Raw genomic sequence first — 19817 nt, 5'->3', positions numbered from 1 at the left:
TATCAAAGCTCTTATATCTGTGCAGGTTCACTTGCGAGAACTTCAGGTCATTCGTGATCGCCTCAAGAATTGGTCGATGCACATAAGCTATCCCGAAAGCCTATAATTATCCAGAGAAAATCCGGTTAAATATTATATTTCAGTGTTTTTGTTTTTTAACTGCTACAATAATTCCATCCAAATAAAAACGATAAATACGATAATTAGAAGAAAAAAAACTCGCTTTATATGACAAGTGTACTCAATTAAGTTGAACCCAATTCAAGTTTTATATGATATGTTCCCATATATAATTTGATACGTATTTTCAATGTTTATTCCTGAAAAGACAGTATGGGTTTTCTTTATAAAAGTCGTGTCCAACTTGTTACAAAAGTCGTCAAAGGTGTTTGTTTTTCAATTCAGATATGAAAGAAAGCATTATTATTAGATTTTGTATGATTACATATGTTTTGTCTTGTTTTGGATTAGAAAGATTCAAACAATTACGAAACTCGTGCATCAAAAAGACTAATTTCGGATTTGATGACAACGATGCAATACCCTCAAAGAACAATACCAGAGCTTATTTAGCCGGAAAACGATCAAAGCCTTCCACAATTTTGATTTGGATATTCCTAATGATAACAAAAAAAACCCAGAACAGACGTATAGAAGTATTACATCGTACTTTAGAAAATTTGGTTAAGTTATTTTTACAGATTCCAGGGGAAGTTTATTTTTCTATTTATGGTATAAATCAGAATCTATAAGAGCATTTGCAACATATTCTCTGCAACGTAGAAAATCAAGATTTCAGTATTTTTATCTTCAACAAATTCTTTTAAATCTTCTCCAAAATAGAGAAAATATGAGAGAATAAAATTTTCAAATTTATATAAACTAAACATTCAAGAAAGAAGAGAGATCACTTTTTTATTGTTCCCATCAGTGAGATTAAATGTATCATCATTTTTATATAAAATTTTGTTTAATATTAAATATATGTTTGGTTGTTAACAATTATTATAAGATCTTGATAAAAATTAAGAGACTGTTTACCAAATACTTATTCGGGTAAGTACTTATTTGTAAAATTTAACTCTGTTACTTATTTATCGGGTAAGATTTTAGTCCACCAAAATGGTATTGTATGCAACAATTTAACTATAAACGCTAACCATGGTAAGAGTAATCGTCCTCACTTACCGGGTAAGACTCTCGTCTTTGCCTTCGCTCTTACTGGGTAAGATTTTTGGTCCTTGTCATATTTATCCAGTAAGGTAATGCCACTTGATAAACGCTTACCCGGATAAGTGTTTTGGTAAAAGTCCCCTGCTTTACAAGTATTCTCAATTTCTTCAAGGAAAAAAAGACAGTTTCTAGAATTTAATAATCAATTTAAAGACATTTTATCAAGATACATGACAAAATAAAATATTTCAATTTTATAAACTAAAGGAAATAGTATTTTTATACCAAGTCTTGATATCTCGTATCTGTCCGAGCCTTCCAGGTCCGTTTTTCATTAAACATAAAGGGCCCCCTTTCAACCCCAAAGGTGGTTAGGGCCCGAAAAAGGCCCGACTTTTTTTTGCTTACTCAGGTCAGGTAGAGCTTTTTGGTTTGTTTATGCCGGATTTAAACGGGCCTTGAGAAAAGGTTGGCATGAACGGGCTTGTCGATCATACCAAGGCTCAAGCTTACTAGTCTCGGGCTTTTTCAGGTCGGGGCTGGACTAAGCATCAGGCTTGGGCTTCTTTTTTATGTCTACCCAAATCCCATCTCCGGGTGGAATATACAGGGCTCATGTGGTTTGGCTTGTGACGGGAAACGCACAAAAATCTCGAAGCCCAAGTTCAAGCCAAGATCAAGACCAAAAGCTTGATCGGGCCAAATTTTTTCATAATCCTAGAAAAGCCAAACATGAAAAGCCCGATTACGCCTATTCTCATACTCAAAACTCATCAAAACCAGGCTCTTTATTTTCTTTACTGAAAATGGATTTGGAAGGCCTAATATAGGTCTGAAGAATCTCAGGTCTTATGCATCTCTATTCCTAACACGAGGTTCATAACAAAATGGCATTTTTCATACGGACATGATCGTTTAAAAACCAAGAGAACCAATTATTCATAATGAATACCACGATAAATATTTATGACATGAATATTCATGAATGAAAAAACAAAAAACTCGTGATAAATAACATTTTTAAATATTTAAATATATTCATCATGAATAGACAGTTCTCATGATTCACGAAATGAATTTTCCCTTTTATCACATAAACCGGCCAAAAATACGGGGTTTATATAAATACGACGGTTATAAACGTTCAACCTTCACATAATTCAATTCTTTTTTAGCCTAGCCGTTTACTAAATACTTATTGGGAAAATGCTTACCAATGTCACTTACCTTACCGATTGAAACATGGCAACTACCAGAAATCTTACCCGTTAAGTGAAGGAAAAGACTCTTATCCAATAAGCACTTGTTAGGTTTAAGACGCTTACCAACGATCCATTTTGATGGCCAAGAATGTTACACGATGACGTAAGTGCGGGTGATGTTTCTTGCCGGTAAGCGCTTTCCCAATAAGCGTTTGGTAAACGGCAAAACGAAACTAAAAGTACAATACGATGACTAGAAAACAGATCCAATTTCTGTCTTTTTAAGTACTAGAAAATTATGGGGTAGGAGTTACCTGGTTTCGACCAACATACCGTACACACCCGGTTAATAAAAAACTGATCTGGACCAACAGGTCTACTGGTCAACCTAAACCCGATCTTTTGTGCATTTCTAAACCTAAACCAGTCTACCCTCACAAGGACCAATCTTTCTCTCTGCATTTATAGTTATGTTCTTTATCTAATACATTGCAAGATAACAGAAACATACCAGAAACACGATATTGTAATTGGACCAATGGATCTTTCGATTTCCGCTTGTTATTGCTGAATTTTCAGAAAGGATTGCAGACCTGACTGAACTCTAGTCGAGAAGAAGGCTTCTAGCCTGCATAATATGTTTCAACTCTTTTTAAGCGATGTTGGAATGAACGATATGCTGGAAAAGATGTATAAACATGTCTCGTGTGTGTGTAAAACACACTCGCACAGATGTCACAAGCAGAGATACACGAGGCCTGGGATTTTCCGGACCTGGGTCAGGCCTTCTAAGTTCCATGCCCATTTTCTGTAAGCAAAACAACAGAGCCCGGGATTTTTTGGGCCTAGGCTTTGAGTATGAAAATAGGCCTAATTGAGTTTTTCAGGCCGGGCATTTCCAGGATTTTGAAAGAAAAAAGAACTTGGCCCGATCAAGCTTTTAGGCCTGGGGTTCGGGCTTTTTGTTAATCTTTAGTCACAAACCAAACCACATGAGCCCAATATATCCCCGCCCGGACGTAGTTGGGTAGAGATGCACAAAAAGGCCCAAGCCCGAACCCGCTCCAGCCTGAAAAATCCCGGGCCTAGTTTCGAGTGTATTCTTGGATAGTTGTAGCGCCCCCATAGGTGCAAGATGTACCTTGCTGCTCAAACTACAGCGAAAATGCTATTCGTACAGTGTAAGCCCGGGCCTACTTTTTTCCAAAACCTGGTTAATGCCGAATAAGCCCAAAAGGCGCGGCCTGAAAAAGCCAATTGGGCCCTCTTTCAACCCCAAAAGCCTGGCTGAGGTTGCTTACTGAAATATGGGCTTGGAAGCCTCAGGCCTTGTACATCTCTAGATCCGAGGGTGGAAGGTATCCAGAATTGTCCTTTACCCCAAAGAGTAGAGTGGATGTTTCCCGTGAAGACCCACACACATCTTACAAACAACAAATAGAAAGATCTGAAATGAAATGAATACCTGGTGGAACATTTGAAGTAAATAGTTTCCGGCGAATTATAGGTTCGAGCATTGGCAAACATCCTCCTTGCATCAGCCAGGAACATCTCGAGTGTTACGTAATATTGCTCGGACTCCACCCGTCTCGACATGGTTTTGAGATCTATGATCAGTTAAACATCCATTAATCATTCCAAGGTTGTTAAATTGATGTTTGATTTGCAAAAACAGTAAGCCAAAGCTTCAAAACCAGCAGAATAATGGCTTTCTCACCACTTGGAATCAGTGATTTCTATGAAGATTAAAGTTATCAAATGACGATTTTTTTTGTAACGGTTGGACTGCCACATCAGCTAGACACGGTCAATCTAATCTCTATATATGTTGGATCATCCCTTTTCTCTATAATAAAGAGAATTTTTAGGGGTTCCACATATTCTAAAATGGTATCAGTCAGTGTTTAGTACTTCCCGGATCCCAAAACTCTCAACCGAGCCTCCGCTCAAGCAAACGTCTCCATTGCAGGAAGCGTCTCCGCTCAAGGGGGTGTCTAGCCTCCGTTTGAGGGGGCTTGTTGGAGTCCTACATCGACTAGACACAATCCATCTAAGGTTTCCCCATATCTTAATAATAACATGAAAAAACTTGAGTAAAATAACGTTACTCTCTCAGTGGTAATAAAAATCCACTTAGAGCATGTTTGTTAGCAGCTTAATGAGCTTCATGGGACTCACAACTTATTCGATCAGCTATACATGACTGTTTGGTAGTGACTTAATGATATATAAAGTGGCTTATTCAGTAAGTTTCTAGGAGGAGCTTTATGCAGAAAGCCAAGATTTTCCAAACTTGTCCCTCCCACTTACAGAACATACTCATTCCATCTATGAGAAAACTCCTCCAAACAAAAACCTTCGCAATCTATACAGACAGATTAATCCACAACATCCATACAGAACTTAATTGAAAACCAACCAAACAACCCCTTAGGCAATTAAATAGAGACTATTGGTTAATTAAATATCTAGAATACTCTTTTGTAGAAACTAGAATCTTGTGGACACGCATCAAAAACACCAAATTAGATGACCAAGATATTGATCCTATAAATAACTTTTATATTAAAAATTCCAAGAAAAGAGATGTTGCAATTTTCATAAAATATCCTCATAAGGAAAATGTTGCAATCTTCAAGGGACCCGCAGGGATATACTAATTTGTGGATACTATTACCCTGGATGAGTAATGTAATGTCAAATGTGTCTAAAGAAAGCAAGCAGAATGTTTTTATAGTAAATAATATTTATAATGGTAAATACTCACACACACTCTTCATCCTTAACCTCCTAAAAGGTTGGACCTCTACTGGTAACCCGGGAACCGTTGGGCTAATGACCCTTTGGTAGCAAGCAGAATTTGCAAAAGAAACAAATTTAGGGACCAGAATCAGAATATACAAATAAAATGTGTGGTTGAAATGTAAAACTTGGATAGAATAGAAATTACCCATTGGATCTCTAATGATGTCATAATAGTCTGGAACGTCCCGAACATCAACGGGTTCTTTAAAAGGCCACGCATCACCGTGGTCATGCATTGCCTGCTCATAACAAATTCTCTTGATCAGATTAGAAAAACACTTGTCACATGAATGAATTAGAAGAGCAACAAAAAATTTGGATGTTCAATACAGGGGTGTTAAAAAACCTGGAAAATCAGGAAACCGTGCCAAACCGTTTACGAAAAAACAATAACTGAAAAATCCAAAAATAGAAAAAACCAGGTACTCATGGTCAGTTTCGGTTTTGGATTTTAGGTCCCACGGTTACCCAAACCGAACCGGATATAATTTATATATAATTTTTAATATTTGTACTATTACTTACTTATTTATTAACCTAAAGGTAAATGAGTAAAAGTTTTTTACGTTTTATTGTCAAACGTTAGAGTGGATGATAAATTTGGCGGTATGAAGTCATGATGGACTCGGCATTCACCGAAAAATGGATGTTTTAAACAATTAAACTTATTTCAATTTGAAGCGTTTTGATTATTTTTATTTATTTGTTATGTAATTGTTTTGAATGTTAGATTTCGGAACCATTTTTATATTGTAAATGATATTTCTTTTATAAATTCAGGTAACCGTGAACCAAACAGCGATAACCGCTTATTTCTGTTCGGTTCAACCTACAGTTTGGTTTAGGTCCGGGTAATCGGGTATCTGCCTCATGCGGTGCGTTCACAATTTTCCTTATTAACCGAACTAAACCGAACCGTGAACACCCCTAGTTCAATATCTCTAAACTCCACATTAAATCACACGAAATTTTGAAAAAAAAGAAGTCCAAACTTGAGGAATTCCTTGGGTTTGTCCTGCCTACTTATTTTTATCAAAGAAGATGATCAATTGATTGTGAAGTACAAAAATGAAGTGCTGATGTATGAATAGCATTCAGAAGAGACACATTGACACACAGCAAGAATGATGTTAAAGATCAGTCTCTTGCACCACCACAACAGCCTCAAGAAGTCAAGATGGCAGTGGCTGATCAAGATCTTTCCCTACTACTCCTTCCATTCCAAAATAAATGTCTACGATGAAAAAGGCATAAAGCTTTAGTAGTGTATAATTCTTACATTTTTTAATTAACTAAATGACAATTTTACCCTGACTTGAAATCATGTGAGAATAACAGTTATGGCGAGAATGGTGAGAACAATTATGAGCCTTTGGATAAGTTACTTTTTGACCTAACTTCATTTACCTTCAACTATCTTCAACTACCTTTATGGATTTATCTTCCCTTTTAGTCACTTTCACAAAAAATATTAATAATTGGAAGGGTGTCCCATGCTCTGCCTGGACTAATCCCGGAAAATTGTAACTGTAAGAAATCAGCCCTGATAAACTCAGTAGCCACAATTGTTGTGTACGCCTGGAATCGGACCCTGGGCAAATGAGATATTCCACCAGATCCTCCAGGACCTCAACCACTACCACAACCCTTGTGGTTACCTTTCACAAATTTTTACATACATGTAATCACTTTCACGTGCATGAATTTGTTAAAGTTTCGGTCATGATGATAAAGATAGGTAAATAAAGGTAGTTAAAGGTATATAAATGTATATGAAGGTTTTGTTCCCACGTTCTCACCATAACTCGTATTTTCACCAAAACCCAACCCATTTTACCCTTAATAATAAAGGGAATGAATGCCTACATCCCGTAATTAAGAATAGAATCGAAAAGTGGACACTTTTGAAAGTTGACACTTATCTTGGGACAAACTAAAATAGAAATATGGACATTCATTTGGGGATGGCGGGACTAACACTTTAGAAATTGCTTTCAAATAATATAGAGAAGGAAACTTTCTATTTGAGAACTTGCCTTTAGAATTGATCGCATGAAACCCGTCAATTTTTGATTTGAGGTACCGTCTGGAGAAGCATTCACAATTTTAAAGCGAGAATGTCCCCATTGATCAGGAGTCCACCCAGCTTCCCCTGCAATCCGACTTCAGTTAGTAATTCTTAGAAAGCAAAAAGAAAAGGGAAAAAAATAAACTCCACTCAAAATAACATTTAGAAATCTGATTACCGCATAAAGTGCAACGGCATGAGAGCTACAAGATGTACAATATTCAAATTCAGAAAGATAAATGGCATCTAAGGGCCTGTTTGTTAGCAGCTTAATAAGCTTAATGGAACTCGCAACTTATTCGGTCAGCTATACATGACTGTTTGGTAGTGGCTTAATGATATAGAGTAGCTTATTTAGTAAGCTTCTAAAGGGAAGCTTTATGCAGAAAACCAAGTTTTTTCCAAACCTGCCCTTCCCAATTAAAAAACATGCTCATTCCATCTATGAAAAAACCCTTCAAAACAAAAACCTTCCCATTCTATACAGACAGATTAATCCACACAGACAACTTTATCCATACAAAACTTAATGGAAAACCAACCAGACAGCCCCTAATTCTTGTATCTTAAGAGGGTTATCCTTTAGACCAAAAAACATAATTCTTCATGTGTTGATTGTCAATATCAAAACTTTGGTTACAGATGCACAAACATTGCTATTTGACATTTTCAAATGACCCTCTATATTCCATCAATTAAAAAATCCTAAAATAAATAATAAGAAAATAGATGTATAAAAGGAAAATTAACAAAAATTAAGAAATTTCAATAACAAAGCATTTTTGTTCATGTCTACAAGATACCCAGAAATGCAAAAGAGTAAACTCAATTCAATCTAAAAGATCAAGAAACTTCATGGCTAACAAAAACGTTATGACACACATTAAATGAACTGTTAAAACAGCAGGGGCTAAAGAACTTACTAAAACCAGGAATATCTTCAAGTTTCAAGATCCTTTTTGGAATTCCAGCTTCTTTCTGGAAAGCAAGTTGCAAATCAGGTAGGGAGATGAGAGGATATCATGAACACAATATGCAGCATATGAAGAAGATTACTACCTAAACCGTCAGCAAAATTCATTTTGACACAAGTACAGCCACTATTTTATCATTCGTTAGGTGGACATGGTGTACTAGGATTTGTACACTCAAGTAGCTAAATAATATAGATTTTATTTGCATCATTGGTAAGAATCACAGTTGTTAAAAGCGTGCCACTTAGGCTCTGAGGCTCATAAGACTCAAGATCTTGGGCTTTTTTAAAGTACAAGCTAGGCGTATTCACGAGACTTGCTAAGGCCCATGCGCCTTGCCCGAGGCGCCTTATGGGCCTAGGCGCGCCTCATAAAGAGTTATACCAAGTCAAACCCCAATACTAAATAAGTTTTCTCATCTTCTTATCTCCCGGGCTTCTTAAAAAAAGGGGTTATTAAATAGATGATATAAGTCAAACCTAATATTAGGTACCCAGTTCTTATAACTTCAAGCCTCTTTCTCTATAAGTACCAAAACCCTTAAAACTACTCCCTCATGTCTCACGCTATGAACCCTTCTCCCTTCTGGTTGTTGCACTAGAGTACTTGCTAGATATTTGAGTTGTTATAATTGTATGTGTGTATATATATGCTATTTTTTATAAGATGCGCCTCACATTCCTGAGGCCCGCTCCTCACGCCTAGTCCCCGGGACCCCTTTGCGCCTAAGTGGGCCTTGAGCCTTTAACAACTTTGGTAAGAATACAGTGTGATTTAGTTCTGATCTTAAGACAGACAATAATCTCTAATGTCATGCACCTCCTTAATAAATATATGAACGTGTGGAACTTTGAAGGCACCTTGCACCTTACATTTCCTCTTTGCCTTCTTATGGGTAGTAGACTTGTCTTGACAAATGAAAAGATTGAATGCATTTAAATCATTTAACTTATTTTTTCAATGGCATCGATAGTATAGATAAAACACAAAAAAAAATGGAAGCTAAAGCATGCAATGTGGATGAACATCAACTTTCCTAAAGTAATCAATTCTTGAAGAATTTAAGGTGGATATTATAATGATAAGCTCAACATGGAGGATATTGTTATGATATAGAGGTATAGTTGGTAAGCCATGAAATGAATAACTAGACATGTTTGGGGGTACCTACAGGCCAAATGACAAATATAGGTAAGTCATATACATTTATAAGGATCCATGTTTTAAAAAAAAAGAATCCTGCTTGGATGAGTCACCATCCAGCAACTAATGTAGATTGTATGAAAAGGGCTGCTTCTTTTAGGGTCTGTTTGTTAACGGCTTAATGAGCTACATGAGACTCGCAGCTTATTCAGTCAGTTATACATGATTGTTTGGTAGTGGCTTAATGATATAGGAAGTTGCTTATTCAATAAGCTTTTAGAGGGGATCTTTATGCAGAAAGCCAAGTTTTTTCCAAACCTGTTTCTCCCAATTAAAAAACACGTTTCTTCCATCTATGAAAAACCCTCCCAAACAAAAACCTTCCCAATCTATACAAACAAATTAATCCATACAGACAGCTTTATCCATACAAGACTTAATAAAAAACCAACCAGACATCCCCTTAGTGGTATATAACTTAACCATACAAGTCAGGAATACACACACACAAACATCCTACAGTCAGAAGTCAGAACCAATGGGGATTCAGAATATTTGATTTCTGGCAATTTATTCATCACTTGATAATGGTGAAGGAATCTAGCGCTTAACTTTTATCAAGAAAACTGAAGTGCACAGAAGAGCAAATGGGTTCAATTATATGACCAGCAGACCAGGTCAACCATCAAACCAAAAGAAAACATGATATCAATTCTTTACATACATACACGCATCTATATCCATAAGAAAGTTATGACTGCTTCCTAGAAATAAATATGGCTTCTGATGGTAAAGTGGCAAGTGACTATCAAGTGTACCTTTTGGAAATCAATTCCAGGGTAGACAATGTGACAATTTGAGAGCTCTCTTATTTTCTCATCAATTGCCTGAAAGACAAAATGCAACCGAAGATTCTTAAAGATAACTATACGTACTGGCGAGCTATTAAAAGATCATTCATTAATGAACTCATCAATATGTTTTTCTGTTGTCTTGTGTTCCTTTAACTACATTCATTCACCGTATTAATTAAGAAAAAATTTAAAGATATTAACAAAATTCTGGGTAAACCCAGAATGGGATAGACATGGGACCCCCAAAATTTTGAAGAATAAGATTTATGAACCAAACTGCCACCGGGATGTTTCCTACAGAGGTAACGTACAGCAGCCCAGTTCACATTCAATGACTTTTACCTGCCTCTGCCGGTGGATCATGGTTGACAAATCAGTATATGGAAGCTTTGGATCGATTTTACATTCCATAAGGATCCCTCCATCATAATCTTTTATATACCTAAAAACAAGAAGATTGTCACTAACGTCATGAAGTAAAGAAGAGAATATGAAAACAGATCTAGAGAACTATTACGGGCAGATATAATGTTACAAGTTTCAACTTACAACACTCTGATTTCAGTATTTCAGTAATGAGAAGAATGATGTTCTAAGCATGGTGATTAAGTTACAAGTAGGTAGCTTACAGCTAACAGGCCAGTAGCTTACAAGTTACAAAGCAACTTTTACCTCCATATAAATAGCAAACAACATAGTATTTTTAACCATCATCAGAAGTAGAAAACCTCCAAAATAAAAGTTAGGATTGAGGAGGTAAGTGATGCTAGTTGAAGGTGCCAAGTTGATATACAAGTAGGATGTAAAAAGGAAAGTAAGCAAGTTCAAGTTAAATAAACAAGGTGAATACGTTATGTTGTTATCTGATTTATTGGAATACATTTGTGCTATATAAATGTTTTTATGCATGATGGATAGTTTGGAATGATGTTTTGACATGTTGCCTATATGTTTATATAGCAAAAGAAAATATTTTTGATGCATTCATGATAACGGCATGTGTTATACATGTGACCTATGAAAGTTATTGTGCGTGTGAAAGGGTGGTTATGTTAAATCCCTGATGGAATATAGTGATGGAGGCTATCATACAAAAGGACCTAAGAGGGAAGACCTTTCGCATAACCCTAGGGATCTAGGATCCTATTGATGAAAGTTTGGCATACCTGCACATACGAGATCTCGTACTGAGTATAATGTTTGATGTTACTTATGTTTTACTTACGTTTTATGAAAGATGTTCTGTTCATGAAACCATAACTGCTCACTAAGCTTCAAGCTTACGTATTCCATGTATGTATCTCAAGTATATCAGAGTAAGGCATGAAAATGACAAGCATGAAGAGTTATAGTTCTTTTGATAGTTGTCATATATATGTGAGGCTATTTGAACTAATGTTAGAATGCTTCCGCATATGTAATTTTATGATGTTACTGCATTGAACTACAACGAAATGAAAGTAAGGGGTTGTTTGGAAAAGCCTTAATGAGCTTAATGGGACCTCTAGCTTATTCAGTCAGCCATGTTGAAATGTTTGGAAGTGACTTAATGATTTTCACAAAGAGCTTATTCACTCAGCAAAAAAGATGAACTCCTCTGCTTTCAGCCATTAAATGAGTCATTTCTTCCCCTATTGCCCTTCTCCCTTTTTCATCAAATCCCATCCCTCTCGATAAAGTGTTTGCTCCTCTCGATCAAGATAATCATTAACCAACAGGCCAGAAGCATTCTTGACAAAGAATGCAAGCATTCTTGTCGGTGGCATCCCGGTAATGGGGTTTTCTGAAAAGATAAGAAGACCGTAATAGATGAAGTGAAGAAGATGAAAATTGTCAAGAGATTGGGTTGAAGAGCAGGGAAGAAGATGAAAGTGAAAGGTTTGTTGGTAACTGAAGAGGTGAAGTGAAGACGAAAATTGTTTGAAGATTAGGTTGAACAGGTGAAGAGCAAAGAAGAAATAATGAGTCTTCACTCACGATTTATTCTTGAGGTTTTGTGGCCCATGTTTATCATTAGCATTTTTAATCCTTCTTATTTAATATTATTGCTCCCTTTCTAACTGAGGTTGGTCACTGAATATGGAACCGACGGTGATGTTTATGTGTCAAAAAACCCAGTAAGGTTTTTGTTGAGTTGTTAGTATGCATAAACATGAAACCAAATTGATGTTAATTGTTCAAGAAATTCACCTCTACGTTCTTTTGGTTTTGGGTTATGTTATTAGTGGTTTTTTGGTTTTGGGTTATGTTATTAGTATCTTTTTTGGTTTTTGTTTATGTTATTAGTGTTTTTTTTGGTTTTGGGCTATGTCATTAGCGTTTTTTTTTTGTTTTGGGCAAAGTTGTTAAAGGCTCAAGCCGCACTTAGGCGCAAAGGGGTCTCGGGGCCTAGGCGCGAGGAGGCGCGGGCCTCAGGAATGCAAGGCACATCTTATCAGTATACACACACACACAATTACACACAAGAAGTCTCCAACGCAGCAACCACAGTAGTTCGATAGAGGTGAAGGGTTTAAAAAACGTGAGCCATGAAGGAGAAGTTTTAAGATCCGGGTATTTATAAGGGAGGCTTCAAGTTCTAAGGACCGAGTATTTAATAACACTCTTTTTAAGAAATCTAGGAGATGAGAAGATGAGAAAACTTATTTAATCTTAGGGTTTAACTAGGTATTTAATAACTTTTTATGAGGCGCACCTAGGGCCACAAGGCGCCTCAGCCAAGGCGCAATGCCTTTGTGAGCCTTGTGAATACGCTGAGCCTCGACTTGGAAAAAGCCCAAGACCTTGAGCCTTACAAGCCTCAGAGCCTAGGCGCGCCTCAGGCCCGCTTTTAACAACTATGGTTTTGGGTTATGTTATTAGTGTTGTTTGGTTTTGGGTTATGTTATTAGTGTTTCTTTGGCATTGGGTTATGTTATTAGTGTTTCTTTGGCATTGGGTTATGTTATTAGTGTTTTTATGTTGTCTGATTTCTTTTCGTTCCGAGTTGAGTTGTTAGTATACATTGAATGCACATACGATGTTTGATAAAATGTCGGTTATACAGGTTTAATGAAAAACAAAAAACAAATAATAAAGGGTAAATCGGTCAATTATATCATCCAGACAGTTCATTCAGCATAACAAACAAACAACCATTTAATTTAATTCACACGGACAACTTAATTCATATAGATAACTTAATCCATAAAGGACTAAATGAAAAACCATCCAAACTGCCCCTAAGAAGTTGTAGGTTATGAAATTTTGAGTTAGCATACAAGTCATAGGAAGAAATTAAAGATAGTTGACGATACCTAGGGAACGAGGCTTGACATATAAACTGTATTGTAAGTGAAAAACTGTTATCTTTTCTGTATCTGAGATAGATATGAAGCACTACATACTTTAGATAAAGAGACAACATATGAACTTTAAGACAGCCAATAAAGTAGGCGAGCCTTCTAAATTTTCACATATACTTACCCATGCCACCGTTCTTTCTCCAAGAAAATATCTTTTGTAAAGCCCTACAAATGGATAAACAGACTTTTTAATTAGTTCACTAAAATGATACTTCCAGACTAAGTTAAAGGTGACCCACAAAATAAAGTTCAGAGGTCAAGAAAGAGTAAAACGTCAAGCAGAGAGACCAACATATGATGCAAATTATCAGAAGTGAAGAAACTAATTAGCTCCACAGAAGCCTGAAGATGAAAATCTTTAGGGTAAGGTGTGTTTGGTACATTGGACAGGACATCACAGAATAGGGATCATTGTTCCACGTTTGGTAGGACTTCTATGTGGAACAGACAGGAACAAAGTGGAACAGGCATGTTCCACCCCCACCCCATGGAACAAGCTGGAACAGATTTACGTTACCAATATAACCTCAACATAAAACTTAATTCTCTTCTAAAACGTCATTACGCCTTCCTCTTTATATTTTGGTGTTATTTTAATTGTCTTGACGAAGACTTTCTAATTATATATTTTGTTATAAAACATATTTATATTATTATAACTTAATAAAATTATATAACTAATCAAAATATATAAACAATTCATTAGGAGTAAATTGGTCATTTTATCTGTTTTGTCCTGTCCAAATTCTATATACCAAACGCTGAACAATAGTTTTGCCCCGTTCTATCATGTCTGGATACCAAATGCACCCAAGGTTAGCATGCTACACCTACAGGGCAGAAAGAGAACATTATGCAACATTTGTTCTTGTCTTTAAAACAATTCAATGCAAAAAGGGTCTGGTGGAAGAAAGTAATAGGCACGCAAGGAACATATTAATTGAACAGACATGTCTGCTTAGGAAAGAAGAATACGTCAAAGCAGCTAAAAATGTCTAACCTGTTTATTAAAATAACCAACAGCATTATTGTCAGCATATGTCAGAAAATGCGTAAGCCCGTCCACATCTCGTGCATGTTGCTTTAAATGATTCATCAGTCTAGTGCCATAACCCTTTACTTGCTCATCCGAGGTGATTGCACAAAAAGCTATCTCTCCAAACCTTTGACTAACATGTCACATAGACAATAAAGAACAAAGTCAAAGAGAGTAAAAGCAAAATCAGACAGTAAATAAATGCACGTCATTTGATCTCTAGTGGGAGATATGCCAACTTGATATCTAAACCTCAGAAATACACCACTACAACTTATCGAAGTACCATATTACACTCACAACTAAAGCACAGAGGGATATTGCACGAACTTATGGCAGGAGAGAAGAAGAATCGATTGAATTATGAAAAGAATTCAATGAGATATAAGGAAATTTTACTATGAAGACAATATAAGAATATAACTTGCAAAATTGGCTGGACTAAAGTTGTTAAAGGGTTGAGGCACACTTAGGCGCAAAAGGGTCCCGGGCCCAGGCGTGAGGCGCGTATTATAAAAAAGTGTATATATGTATACACAAACACACACACACAGTTACACACAACTCAAATATGTGGCAAGTACAAGCCTCCAGTGCAACAACCAACAGTACTTGGATAAAGGGAGAAGGGTTTAAAGCGTGAACCGTGAGGGAGAAGTTTTAAGGTCTGGGTATTCATAGAGAAAGAGGCTTGAAGTTTTAAAAAACTGGATATTTACTATTAGGGTTATCTTATCATCTATTTAATTCCTTTTTCAGAATCCTAGGAGATAAGAAGATGAGAAAACTTATTTAATATTAGGGTTTTGACTAGCTATTTAATAACTCTTTATGAGACGTGCCTAGGCCCACAAGGTGCCTCAGCCAAGACACAGGGCCTTCCTGAGCCTCATGAATACGCCTAACCTCGACTTTAAAAGCCGAAGACCTCCAGCTTTATGAGCCTCAGAGCCTAGGGGCGCCTCAAGTACGCTTTTAACAACTTATAGCCTCAAAAAGAAGAAAGAAAAATCTTATCGGTGGAAACAAGTAGTTTACCTTTCATAGCCCATTACTATATATACAGATGACAGAAGAATATACAACCAATAAAGACTAGGTACATAAGCAACCAAAAAGGAATCTAACCAACAAAATATCTTTCCAGGATGTGATCCTTCCAAGTAGAAAACAAAGTAAATCATGTCAGACATATAGCGTTTCTACCTGACATAAGGGCGGTATGTAATGCCACCAACAACTGTATTGCGCCTGACGACCATTACGGATTTGTGGCCTCTGCATCATATGTAATTTTGATTGTTATTTAGGGTACACCCTGAGTTCAAATATTACTACAAATAAAATGAAAAGCAATCATGTTAGAACCACACAAAGCTCAGACAGACAAAATCCAGCAGCTTAGAATGATTTAGCTTATGAGTCAAATATAACAAACAAACCCTTGGAGAATATTTTCTGTTTTATTAAGATAATCAGTTTATATGTATTCCCTTAAACTCCCATGAGTCCCATCATGTTCAATAAAACACAAAACAGGTACATTAAAGTCTAAATGCAAAACGAAGCCCCAGTTTTCAACACCTAACACCTTTCTGTTTTATTTGTAATCTTACACAAGCATTTCTTCTAATCAGTCAGCACCAACCAAGTTTACGATTTTCGGTTTGGAATTGTCTCCCTCCATAAGGGTGCATTTAGTACACTGGACAAGACAGGATAGACTGAACAAGGATCATTGTTCCATGTTTGGCAGGACTTTTAAGTGGAACAGGTGTGTTCTATCCCCACCCCATGGAACAAGGTGGAACAGACTTAAACTTTACCAATATAAACTCAAAATAATACCTAATTCTCTTCTAAAACATCAAATACGTCTCCCACTTTACATATTATTCATTTTTTAAATTTTATTTATCGTATTTTATGCTATTTAAACTTTCACCTTACTGTCCTCAAAATATTGTTTTTATATGCCTTCTATATTTTTGGTTAATTTATGTAATTTATCAAATATTAACAATAATAAAATAATGTAGAAAATGTATAATATAAAAATAGGAAACTACATTCACTTTTTATTTTGGTGTCATTTTGATCGTCTTGACAAAAGTTTCCTAATTATATATTTTGTTATAAAATATTTATTTTATTATGTTTAATAAATTACATAAATTAATCAAAATATATAAAAGATATAAACAACTCATTAGGGGTAAATTGGCCATATTATTTGTTATGTCGTGTCCAATTCTGTCTTACCAAATGTTGAACATTTGTTTAATCCTGGATACCAAAAGCACCCTATATGTAACTCAAGTTACCACACTTATTTCCTAAGAAGAAAACATAATGCATTGCTTACAGCATACCTATCCATCACAAGACGAACAATGTATTCCTTAGGCATGTTAGGTAGTTGCCTCGCAAATATATTTTTCAGTCCAATTAACCTGCCAGAAACACAATAGATGTACAATTAAAACAATATTTGTTTCTCAATCTTTTACTAGTTTACAGAGCACACTACATATATTAGAAGGTCTTTTATTTGAATGAGTACATTCCTACATGCATTATTTCACAATTTACATACAGAACCATTGACCACTAGTTAAAGATTCAGAGAGGCATCGCATGATTGAACTCCGTACTCACTATCTCAACCTCAGTAATTAATATATCTTCTCTAGTAAAATTCAAACAATCTGGGTATCCCGCAAATATCTCTATCATTTCATTAAAAGGATTGAGTGTCACACTGTGATCATGCTCCAGTGCACACTACCTCTTCTAGAATGGAATCTCATTCCTGATTTCCTATCACAACATAGTTGCAGGTGATTGTTTGGATTTCTTGAGTTCATGACATACAATGGAACATGCAGCAAAAGATGCTCCACTTTGTCATGCATGGCTTTATTCAAGATGGTTCCCACTTCCCTGCTAGCCCTTCTATGTGAGCTAACTAGACATCTCTCTCGTGAATAACAGATGACCAATCAACTTCCTGAAAATTTGGAGGACTTATGGGTACACTTGATGATTTGAATAAGGTTTCATACTATTTCTTCAGGCTCTGTGTCAACCGGTTGGTCTGGTGAATTGGCTATCTAGAGAAATGGCAGAGGAGATCAGTGCAAATTATCTATTTTACAAAACAAGGCATTGTACTTCTTTAGTCGTACCATCAAGCTTTCCTTGTGTAAATATAATCTTGAAAGATTGGAAAAGCTTGCCAGTGCTATGAACTTGCATAGTTGACGAGCTTGGATTAGGGTCCAATCCCACAAATGGCAGGCATCATATTAGTACTTTAATGTTATGAACTAGCTTCAGGAGGTTGGAGTATCTGGTTTAGCTATATTAAAGGTACTTGCCCTAACAATGGGAAAAAAGTTACAGTATGCAAGTAAGGGGAGAAATGTATACCAAATCATATGTTGATCGTTACCATCATTTGATACACATACAAACTTGAGTTTGTCCGCTTCCTCCTGCATATATCAAAAACTTGCTAACTAAATCTACAACTATAAGATATATCAAAAGCAAAAGGTATTGATAATTCATTGTCTGGCGAGGTGGTTAGAAGTAACATTCCACTTGTACAGAAATCAGAACTTCAGAATTGTATTTACCTCTCTTTTTAAACTCTCTTCTCTCGCACAATAAGCTCCGCTGGTCTGCAAATTCTCCGTAAATATACTTTTGACTGTATCCTCCTTCACCACAATTCCCGGAACCGAAGCTGGAGTTGAAGCAGCCGCCGATCCAACCGCCCCAGCGACACCGTCTTTCCCTACTTCACTAGGTTCAACCTTCACCGGATTTTCCGTCTTTGGCTTCGTGTTTCGCCCCGCGGGTCCCACATTATTCTCCAAACGGGAGGCAGTAAAGTTCCTCATCGAAGAATCGTCGTATTCTTCCTCGTCATCATCAACGACGTCCTCGAATTCTTCAGAGTCATCGGAGTCAGCACCGCCGCGCGCACTGATGCTCTCGAGATCGTCATTGGAGGTAAGCGCGCCATCGCGAGTGTCGGAGAAGGAGGAAGGGAATGGAGGCGCGTGGTCTTCAGGCGCGCTAAGCTTCCGTTTGTGGATGGAAGAGGTGGCGGAAGCAGAAGCGGATGCGGAGTGCGACGGCGACGGAGACTGTGAGCTACGTGATCGGAGCGGTGCCGTTAAGTGAGACGAATGTGCATCCATGGCTGTTCAAAATTCAAATCCTTCAACTCACTGCACAGTTGTACAAGAAAGACGATATAATTCAATTATGGTTGGATTTATCGATTAGGGTTTTGCAAGAACATCAGGGCTAATTTCAATCAGAAGTGATTGAATTCAAATTTGGTGGGATTTATCGATCAGGGTTTTGAAAGAAAATTAGGGCTAATTTCAACAGATATACGAAGATTCAGAGAATCCATGGCTGAAACATCTGCCTACGATTTTCGAATTAATTACGAATTTGGTACCAATCGACGGTTGGAACAAAATTTTTGAAACTGATTTTCAAATTCTTCACAATATTCAATAAATATATTAGATTAAATTTATAATGTTTAAATGATAAAAATATTAAAAATAAAAATACAATCTTGTAATAGAATTTGATGATATCATAATAAAGTAATTTTGAAAATACAATGCTATAATAATAAATGTTATGTTAGCATTATCATACATGTGGACAATCTATGTGGACGATGAGGTGGTAAAAAAACATGTTATAACGGGTAAATTTAATTTAAAAGATTACCTAATGCTATAACAGGTAAATTTTTGAAAGTACGATACCCTAATAAAAAATATTTTGAAAATACATTGCGGTAATAATAAAAACCGAAAGTAATAGCTATACTAAAAAAAATTGTAAAAATAGGTTGTTATTTCACGCATTTTGCTCTTATTTTTATTTAGTTTACATAAATATTTAAATATTTGTTGGTTTCGATATTCCTACATCCAGTGACCGATCCAAAACTGTCAGCAAGGTTGCTGGCACGATTGGTTAGGGAAGGAATTTTCTTTTTCTGTTAGGGTCGAGTCGGAAACCCCTTATTTAAAAGATCTGTCACTGTCCACTGCCTGCATATTTGGTTCCTTCGGAACCATATCACATCCCAAATCTGATAAAATAGGATGAATTGATACAGTATTTTATAAATACGTAATTATTAAATAGACTTGTCATTTCTGACCTCTCGGTAGGA

The 19817-nt window shown here is 36.2% G+C and overlaps 1 protein-coding gene across 2 annotated transcripts; it reads right to left on the bottom strand.

The window, feature by feature from the left end:
• Positions 1 to 2637: 2637 nt before the first annotated feature.
• LOC112518466 (histone acetyltransferase GCN5) lies at positions 2638 to 18911 on the bottom strand. Of its 2 annotated transcripts, XM_025126167.1 has the most exons (14): positions 18241 to 18911; positions 18032 to 18096; positions 16972 to 17052; positions 15806 to 15877; positions 14564 to 14732; positions 13685 to 13728; positions 13516 to 13578; positions 10562 to 10661; positions 10184 to 10252; positions 8172 to 8226; positions 7217 to 7332; positions 5326 to 5419; positions 3841 to 3982; positions 2638 to 3003 (listed from the first exon to the last, which is right to left on the bottom strand). In XM_025126167.1, the coding sequence occupies exons 1-14, from the start codon at positions 18808 to 18810 to the stop codon at positions 2937 to 2939; spliced, it is 1707 nt and encodes a 568-aa protein (XP_024981935.1). In that variant the 5' UTR covers positions 18811 to 18911; the 3' UTR covers positions 2638 to 2936. The 2 variants fall into 2 exon arrangements, with proteins under 2 accessions (XP_024981935.1, XP_024981936.1); XM_025126168.1 differs by lacking the exon at positions 13516 to 13578.
• Positions 18912 to 19817: the final 906 nt, after the last annotated feature.

This window comes from Cynara cardunculus, assembly GCF_001531365.2.
Source record: "Cynara cardunculus var. scolymus isolate 2C chromosome LG 9, CcrdV1, whole genome shotgun sequence".
In the NCBI taxonomy this organism is placed as follows: domain Eukaryota; kingdom Viridiplantae; phylum Streptophyta; class Magnoliopsida; order Asterales; family Asteraceae; genus Cynara; species Cynara cardunculus.
This window is presented reverse-complemented; position numbering and strand designations above follow the sequence as displayed.

Coding starts and splice junctions, on each gene's coding strand:
- LOC112518466 (XM_025126167.1), bottom strand. CDS start 18,810: ATGGATGCACATTCGTCTCACTTAACGGCACCGCTCCGATCACGTAGC. Junction 17,053..18,031: donor AACGATCAACATATGATTTG/GTATACATTTCT, acceptor TGTTTCTGGCAG/GTTAATTGGACTGAAAAATA. Junction 10,253..10,561: donor TGATCCACCGGCAGAGGCAG/GTAAAAGTCATT, acceptor TTTGTCTTTCAG/GCAATTGATGAGAAAATAAG.